Source organism: Octopus bimaculoides, chromosome 11 (genome assembly GCF_001194135.2).
Source record: "Octopus bimaculoides isolate UCB-OBI-ISO-001 chromosome 11, ASM119413v2, whole genome shotgun sequence".
In the NCBI taxonomy this organism is placed as follows: domain Eukaryota; kingdom Metazoa; phylum Mollusca; class Cephalopoda; order Octopoda; family Octopodidae; genus Octopus; species Octopus bimaculoides.
In genome coordinates this window covers 7,816,030-7,825,711 of record NC_068991.1, presented here as the reverse complement: position 1 = coordinate 7,825,711, position 9,682 = coordinate 7,816,030, and the positions used below count along the sequence as shown (strand labels likewise).

At 32.8% G+C, this 9,682-nt stretch overlaps 2 protein-coding genes across 2 annotated transcripts in view; one reads left to right on the top strand and one right to left on the bottom strand.

Annotated features, from left to right (window-relative positions):
* Positions 1 to 809, top strand: part of LOC106874882 (uncharacterized) — a 19,702-nt gene extending 18,893 nt beyond the window's left edge. Inside the window, exon 2 of the mRNA XM_014922791.2 lies at positions 518 to 809. Coding sequence (XP_014778277.1) covers positions 518 to 730 — 213 coding nt within the window. The 3' untranslated portion in view covers positions 731 to 809. The remainder of the gene's footprint in view (positions 1 to 517) is intronic.
* A 987-nt stretch (positions 810 to 1,796) lies between these two features.
* Positions 1,797 to 9,682, bottom strand: part of LOC106874868 (uncharacterized) — a 16,891-nt gene continuing 9,005 nt past the window's right edge. The window contains exons 6-7 of the mRNA XM_014922765.2: positions 8,712 to 8,829; positions 1,797 to 7,365 (exon numbers count right to left, since the gene is read on the bottom strand). Coding sequence (XP_014778251.1) covers positions 7,273 to 7,365; positions 8,712 to 8,829 — 211 coding nt within the window. The 3' untranslated portion in view covers positions 1,797 to 7,272. The remainder of the gene's footprint in view (positions 7,366 to 8,711; positions 8,830 to 9,682) is intronic.

Sequence of the window (9,682 nt, the reverse complement as noted above, 5' to 3'; positions counted from 1 at the left end):
ATATATATATATATATATATATATATATATATATATATACATATACATATATGTATTGTTTGTAGAAAGCATAAATCCAGAGAAGAAACACACTCTTCAAACGTGTTCATGCAAGTGGAAGCAGACGTAAAGAATGTGGACTACACCCACCTTCATTTTTTTTTTTTTGTTTTTTTACACAGAATCCTCCATTTTTGCGGACGGAGGTTCTGCAAAAAAAAAAAAAATGGCATTTTAAAATTTGTATGTTTGTTACACTTAGACAAGACATTGGTGTTCTTGATTTTCTTTATTGACATTACGACTGGTCACTCAGCACTTTTGAAGGTCAATGGAATACAGAAATCCCTTAATATGAAAAATAAGGGTCGGTGATAGGAAAAACATCCAGTCACAAAACACAACCTCAACTAATTCCCATCCACACTCCTGACAGTGTAGAGAAATAAACATTTAACACAAATAAATGACAATTTCAATAAACTGTTGCTATTTAAAAATGTTTCTTTATTTCTAGATTACCAAAACAGCAATCTTTAGAAAGCTTCTGAAGAAAAGAATCTTACAAATAATTTCACCAAACATGAATATTTCAAAGATGACCTGGGAACATTTAAGTTCAAAGACTCAGACCTACATTATGTATTTTGCTTTACTGTTCATTGTATTCTTGTTGGCCTTTTCATCTAAATCCTACAGCTCATCCAAGAAAAACAAGAAAAATACCTGAAACGATAATTCCTCAAAATGGCAATACAATGCCTTACACCTCCTTTAAATATTTTTCAGTCAAATTCTGTATTAAATTTTTTTTTAAATTATGGTTTTGTTCCATATTAGTTTTCATATTAAAACTTCTAGAGAGAACAAGTATCTCTGAATTAGTTAAGCAAAATTTGATATATTATCATTCTTATACAGATATATTTTTTGTACAATATACATAATTATTGTTCTATATTTAAGAGATGAGGAATTATGTACATTATTTACATTTGACGGATATTTGTCCTCATCTTGTTTGTTGTTAACACGTTTCGGCTGGTATACCCTCCAGCCTTCTTCAGGTGTCCTGGGGAAATTTTGAACCTGGGTTCTCATTCCTAAGGTATTTTTCGATGTTATTATTATTATTATTATTATTACTATTACTATTATTATTATTACTATTACTATTATTATTATTATTATTATTATCATTCTTATTATTATTATTATCACTGCTTGGAATCAAACTCGGAATCTTGGGGTTAGTAGCCCGTGCTCTTAACCACAAGATTCCGAGTTCAATTCCAGGCAATGACTTGAATAATAATAATAATGACGACGATGATGATGATGACGACACCAACGCCGACAACAACAACATTGAAAAAAACTTAAGAATGAGAATCCAGGTTCGAAATTCCAAGACACCTGATGAAGGCTGGAGGGTATATCAGCCGTTGTGTTAACAACAAACAAGATGAGGACAAATATCCGTTGAATGTAAATAATGTACATAATTCCTCATCTCTTAAAGATCGAACTGTACTCAAAAGGTAGTTCTCTGGTTATTTACTGAGCTAGACTTCCAAGGGAAATCAGTTGTAGAATAAAGTGATAATTAATTCATATCTTGGACTCATGAAGTGTCTTGCTCAAGAACACAATACATAGCCTGGTCCAGGAATGAACTCACTACCTCATGATTGTGAGCCTGACACTCTAACCACTGAGTCATGCAGTAAAATTGATTTAAAACATAGATATAAACAAAGTATGTAAAAAGGAGCAGGTGTTGATTAAAAACACAAAACAATCGTAATATTTAAAACTTTATTCTTAAAAATAATCATAAAACAAATAACTATTATTTAAAACTTTATTAATAAAAATAAACATATGTTGAAAAGGTTCATTTAGATTGTGAGCTTTAAACATTTAAGCAATCATTTTGTCTACTATTATAAGCACAAGGCCTGAAATTTTGGGGGACAGTGATAGTTGATTTCATCAACCCCAGTGTACAACTGGTACTCATATTATCGACCCAGAAAGAATGAATAGCAAATTCAACTTCAACAGACTTTGGACTCAGAATGTAAAGACAGGACAAACATCGCTAAGCATTTTGTCTGGTGTGTTTATGATTCTGCCAGCTTACAGCCTTTGTCCGACAATAATTTCCAATTTGGGCACAAGACCAGCATGTTTTTTTCTTGAGGTGTGGAGGAATTAAAGGCTAGTCAATTAAACCAACCCCAGTACTTAACTGGTATTTTATACATTCTATCCCAGAAGGATAAAAGACAGAGTTGGCTTCAGCAGGATTTGAACTCAGAATGTAAAGTGCTGGAATAAACACCACACAGCATTTTCCCTTGATGCTCAGTCCATTACTCAACTGAAAAACTACCAATTGTTACATATTTGGGCACAAGGCCAGCAATTTTGAAGAGAATGGGTTTGCTGATTTTTTATCACCCCCACCTCCACCCCACACCAGTACTTGATAGAGACACTATTTTATTGACCCCAGAGGGATGACAGAGCAAAGTTGGACTCAGCAGGATCTGAACTCACAATGTAAAGTCCTGGAACAAATAACGCAGGGCCTTTTCTCCAATGCTCTAATAATTCTGCCAATCTGTCCCCTACTGAAAACTAACGATGGTTTCAAATTTCGGCAGAAGGCCAGTAATTTTTGAGATTATGGGGCAAGCCTATACCATCAATCCCAAGTACTTGATAGATATTTTATCATTTCATCAACCTTGAAAGGAGGAAATACAAAGCTGACCTTTGAACTTAAAATGTAGGGATCCAGAACAAATACCACAAGGTATTTTGTCCAATGTGCTAACGATTCTGTCAGCTCGCTGTCTTGACTGAAATGTAATGATTCTTTCTAATTTTGAGGAAAGGGTGCAGAAGGAATTGATTATATTGAACCTAGTGTTTAACTGTGGAGGTGCAATGGCCCAGTGGTTAGAGCAGTGGACTCATGGTTGTAGGATCACAGTTTCAATTCCCAGACCGGGTGAAATTTAAAATTGACAAGCTGAAAACAAATACAAATTCAAAGTTGAAAAATAAAAGCTCCAATTATGTTATGAAAACAATGTCAACAAGTAAAATGAGATTTTCAAATAAAGAATAATTTGAAAACAAAACAATTAACATCTTTAAACACAAACACTATTTATTTTGGGAGGGTCACTATGCCAATAACACACACACTGGTTCTATTTCACTTCTTTATTATTAATCAGTTAACTAATTGATTGTTTGATTAATCTTTCAGTTAATCAATCAATCAGTTATATTTGTCAAAGTTCTTTTGTTACCATTTACAAACTCATCATTGTTATGCTCTCTCAACGCCAGGTCAGTTGACCTGAAGAGAGACAGACCCGAAGCTGACTTGGAGCAGAGGGGGCATGTCAATGAAGAGGTCATGAATAGAAACAAAACGACTTGACAAACATAACTGATCAACTGATTAACCAAATTACTAATCAAACAACTGATTAGTTAATTTGTTAAATGGTTAACTAATTGACCAATAATACAAGAAGTGAAATAGAACCAGTACCAGTGCATGTTCATTATTGGCACAATGACCCTCTCAAATGCAAAAAAATCTGTTTCAATGAGTTTACATCAAGAACATTGCAAACCACAAACCAAATACAGAAATCTAATCAACAAAACCATTTAAGATAGAAAATAAACTCTTAAAAAAAAAGAGAAAGTGAAAAAGAAGTGTTATTAAAATCAAAAGAAAACCTAGTTTGAGTTTTCTGTTTGAGAAAAATTTAGGAATTTTTCAAGAAATATCTTTTGCTAAAAACTATAAACCTAATTTTAGGAACATAGCTGAAGAAAACGTGAATGAGCTGAAAGAATTATAAAAATAAATCTCGTGTTTATTCTGACATCTTAATAGAGACAAAATGACACTTAAAATATATATACAGGGCTGGGCAAAAGTAGATATACAGTTGTTTAATATAAATGGGATGTTCTTGTGGTTCAAGCATTCATTCAAAGTCCCCAGAAAAAAATAGGGGGCTGCCAATGAACTAGACATCTCCTGCAGATCCCTTAGCTGACTTGTGAATTACTCAGGTAAAACGGAAATAGAGAATCAAAGAGAACATTCCTTTCATATTAAGCAACTGTGTACCTACTTCTGCTCACCCCCCCCAGATTATTCATCGGAGATGGAATAAAGCTAAGACTTAATAGAATTTTTAGGTTAATTCTAATATCATTTTGGAATATAGGAGATTCCAAATCCTATTTATTGTCAGAATATAAGTGATTTCTTTTATGATTTTAATGCAATTTTTTTTCCTTCTTGTCCTTTTGATAATTCATAAAACACAATGAAAATGATTTCTAAAATTGACAAAAAATGAAAAAAACTGGTATGTAGTTGATTGAATCAACATCAAAGGTGTTTCACATGGGCAGTGGGTGGGCAAGGGACGTTGAACAGTGAGGACCAAAAAATGGTGGTGGGGAGTGGGCAGCAAATTGCTTTGTTTAATAAAACCAAGATGGCTGAAACATTTCGAATTTGTTCAAATCCATGACAAAGAAGGAGTATTTGGATGAAAATTCTATTTTATCATCTCGTTAAGAGGGAAGGCGAAGAAAATTTCAGTAGTATGTGGAGTCAGTGCTGGTATTTGTCCTTTTGAGAACCACTGGACTTCTGTATTTGACTTGTGTTTATTTTATGCAAAAGGATAAATAAAGTGAACTACAGCAGGATTTGAACTCAGACCATAAAGGTATATAACAGAATGCTATAAGATATTTTGCCCATTCTACCAATTCTGATTTTTGAGTAAAAAAAAAAAAAGGTACAAAAAAATATAAAGTTTAACTAAAAAAATACATGTTAGAAAAAAATTTGTGCCATTTTTCTTAAATGGATTGTAAACTTGATAAATTTTCATTTATGTTTTTCTTTCGCCCATTAATAAAGTAAAATTACTCCTTTATTCAGGAATTTCCAAGATATATCATAATTTTAATATAAACCATTAAAAATGTACTGACGTGTTTAGACAGGCTTGAACCTCTTATGTCTGACATTTTGTCGTCTGCCGACTCTCATGATCCAGCTGCCATTAGTTTGTAGATCTGTCACCATGGCACTACTTTTAGATGCCAATATTGTTTATTCCAAGCACTGAAAAACTTTGTATGGAAGCATTAATGGGTCTGTTTTAAGCTTGACAAGATCCCATGAGCAGCAGGACTATGCTGACCTCCAGTGCTAGCCATACCATGGTTTCAATGGCTGGATGCCTTCTCTAACACGAACCATTTTAGTGTGTATGGGTAATTTATTTTTGCTGATTGTACAAAGTAGACGCATAGTTAAAGGAGCGGAAATGTACTTAATATAATGAACCGAGAAATTTTAATCAAAAATACAACTGTAGTGTGTGCCAGAGGAAATAGCTGAGTAATTACAATTCTGGTCAACATATGCAAGGAAGACAACCCAAAAGTTGTAACAACTCTGGACATGTACCAGTCTTATTATACCTCATCAGCACACCATAGATTTCAACAGTGCTGCAAGACTTCAGATGACTAAGAGATAAATAAAGTTTGAGTGAATAAATACTTGTAAGCTGTGAACAAGCAAAAAGAATGACTGAGGAGGGGGTTGGGATTTATCCAGGGATGTCTTTGCATGAAAAACAATTTAAGTTGTTACAAACAATATAGTGAGCCAAAGCATTTAAATTAGCTAATATTGCACCAGTAATGAGAAGAACAAAGCTTAATTTTCAATTTGTGTGAAGAAGGGCAAGGGAAGGCAACCCTAAAAGAACAAGTAGTATACTAAGTCGGATATATTTTCCAGAATTGCAAAATGATGTTGCCATAGTTCACAATAAAAATCTTAGTATTGTCTTTAAAGTTTTAAGTTACAAAAAATAGCATGGTCTATAATGAATAGCATCATCATTGCAAGAAATGTCGATCAAATATTTCTTTCAATCAGTTACCGTTTGGCTAAACTCTAAGTTTTATTAAACAGCAATATCGCAACCAAAGAGCTTGCTTTAATCTGATGAGTCATAAATTTACAGGGGTGGAAAAACAAAACTGGAAGAAGTAATCGAAAGTAATATGGAGAAATTTAAATAATTAAAACACACAGGACAAGAAAAAATAGAATACAAAGTCAAACTACACATAAAGCAGTTTTTTTTGAAATTTTAAAGTTAAAGTTGTACTCCAATTTAAATATTAACTTTCAAACAATAATTTTTAGATATAATTTTCTTCGGGAGTTAGAAATAGTGAAATAAATCACTTGTCAAAATATTTTTGTAAAAAAATAAATTCAAGAATGTAAAATTATTCATGTAGAAAATTCAAAACTATGTTTTATACCAACTTTTAATGTTAATAATTCGGGAGAAGTGTTGGTTAAATATTAAAATTTATAGGAAAATAAAAGAAAAAGTTAAAAGATATCTGACAGTTTTTGAAAAAAAAACAAAAAAATCTGACATACCACATTTGCCAGTGTGTAAGATACACACTCACATAAAACACCTACAACTTCAATACATTTCCTCATATGCTCATACACTTGTCTGTATCTTATTCATAATACAGTCACATCTTATACACAAGCAGATATGGAAGAAAAGTAAATGGACAAATGCATTTACTTCACCCTTCTTCAATTAATCAAAACAAATAATTTTTATAGAATATAAAACCCAATTAAAATGGAAAAAAAGTGTAAGTGATTGAATCAACAATATATTGTTGTTATTCATTTAAATCAACTCTAACTTGTTCTCAAAGCAATTAAATATAAAAAATAAAAAAAGAAAATTACAAAATACTTTGTAATTTTGGCACAATGCCAGCAATTTTGAGGGATGGATAAGTTGATTACATTGCCACCATTGCTCAACTGGTACTTATTTTATCATTCTCCAAAGGTTGAAAGGCAAAGTCAACCTCGGTGACATTCGAACTGAGAATATAACTAACTAGAAAAAAATGCCATTAAGCATTTTGTCTGATGTGGTAACAATTCTGCCAACATGCCACTTGAGAAAATTACAAAATAGTTAATATTTATCTAAGTTGAAATCCAAATTCATAATTAGACAATTAAAATTTAAACCATATTTCAATAAGCATACTGAAATCATTGTTTTTTAACTAAATTATGAAAATTAAATTCATATATCAACAAACAAGCTTGAAAAGTTAAAAGTAAACAAATTATGAAATTTAAATTTTAACATTGAAATTTGAATTTTCCAATAAGTTGGTGGAGAGATTTAATAAAACTTGAGCAATTTCTTCTTCAATTTGTTTTGGTGGCTGGAAAAAAGCAAAACCAAAACAAAACAATATAAATCAAATGTCATAATTCTTTTTTGGAATGTTGGATCTTGAAGCAGATAAAACTATAAATAACGAGTGTGTAAATATTGAGTTAAAAAAACCCCTTAGGATAGAAACAGTCAAAGACTTCCCCAGATTCCAGCATTGCAAAGAGGAATTATTTCATGTCTTTTTGAAGTTTCTAAATTCTTATGACGTTGACTTGTAATACAGTTCTGGTTATTCTGAATACAGAATCATTTGCAGATGGTTCCAGGTTCAGTCCCATTATGTGTGTGTGTGTTTGTGTACATGTTTGTCCTCCACAACCACTTGATAACCCATAACATAGTGGTTTGGCAAAAGAGACTGACAGAATAAGTACCGGGCTTTACAAAAATTAACAAGTATTGGGGTCGACTCATTCAACTAAAATTCTTCAAGGCAGTGTCCCAGCATGCCCACAGTCTAATGACTGAAACAAGTAAAAGATAAGATGTTTAATTCTACATCAAATGAGTTGTAACGGCACTTATTTTTAAAATAATATTTTGTGAGATAAGTCTTTACATTCTGCCAAGAGAGTAGACTAAATACACGGCTGCTAAGTCTATAAGTTTTAACCTCAAATGCCCAGCCATAGTACCTTTTAATAATCAAATTATTTCCCAGGAGTAAACTTTCAAAATTGAAGGAATACAGTTGTTATGGGGTTAAGATGTAGGACTTGTCGTGATTGCCCCTTTTCAAGCCATGCTAGTCATTGCAGCACAATATTCTACTTGCCTCAAATTATCACAATTTTTTAATAAGTGAATGGTGAGTTTGAAAAGCAACTTTCTGGAAAAACTTTGTCAAATTAGAAACTATGCTGAAATTAAAACTTACCATATTTGATGGTATATAAGAAGTAATTTTCTTTTAAAGAAAAATGTCTCAAAAAAATCACCCTGGGTCCTATATGTGAAGTTGGGCCTTCCATAGGCATTAATACATTAAAAGCATTTTAAAAATATTGTTAACTGCATATACAGTAAGATTTGAAACGGTTATTTTATTCTTTTATTCATTTGACTCTGGTCATGCTGGACATGTGTGTCTATGTGTTTGCCCCCGCCATCATCACTTGACAACTGATGTTGGTGTGTTTACGTCCCCGTAACTTAGCAGTTTGGCAAAAGAAACCAATAGAATAAGTACTAGGCTTACAAAGAATTAGTCCTCGGGTTAATTTGTTCGACTGAAAAGGCACTGCTCTAGCATGGCCGCAGGCTCCTGTCAAACTGTCCAGCCCATGCCAGCATGGAGGGAGGACGTTAAACAATGATGATGATTTTACTTACCACACATGTCTGAGACTCTTTTCTCTCCATTAATGGTTGAGGAATACAAATATTATACTCTATAATAGTGGTGGTGCTGTTGTTGATGTTGGTTCTGTTTGGTATGCTTGTTGATAATCTAAAAGTGTTTTTTAAAAAAAGTACTTTACTGCTACTGCACAAGATAAACTGTTCATGTTAACAACATCAACACAAATTTACTTCTGTTTTTCTGTGCTGTCATGGGCTGACTGGGTCTTACAATATCTTGTCATTGTACATCTCACCCACACAACAACAAACAAAATCAGCCAAGAGTTGTTGCTTTTTATGTCTTACAGTGTAGATCAGATGTATTTCTTCATGCCCCCTCTATACTGAAGCAGTTATTTAGAATTACAGCCATCTTAGACAGCCTATAATGTGGCCTATAATTTGTGTCTTATTCGTATGTTCAAGTTTTATCAAGGTTTCTATGGTTGGATGCCTTTCCTTTCATCAACCTTTCCAGGTAGGTATATTTTATCATATCACTGGTACCACAGAGGTTATCCCATACAGAATTTATGAGTTACCCCAAAGCTATATCACTTCTTATTTCAAGTTGCTGCCCTCCTAAACAGCTTCTTCATCATTCATCAAACCCTGGATGTTACTGTCTTAAGTACTAGGACTTTACATTATTTACATTATCTACATTTGACGGATATTCGTCCTCATCTTGTTTGTTGTTAACACAACGTTTCGGCTGATATACCCTCCAGCCTTCGTCAGGTGTCTTGGGGAAATTTCGAACCTGGGTTCTCATTCCTATCGATGTTACTATTATTATTATTATTAATATATTATTATTATTATTATTATTATTAATCAGGTCGCTGCCGTGAATCGAACTCGGAACCTTGGGGTTAGTAGCCCGTGCTCTTAACCACTACGCCATATGCCCGTGGGCAATTATGGGGTGAATTTTAAGGCTTATAAATCTATTATTT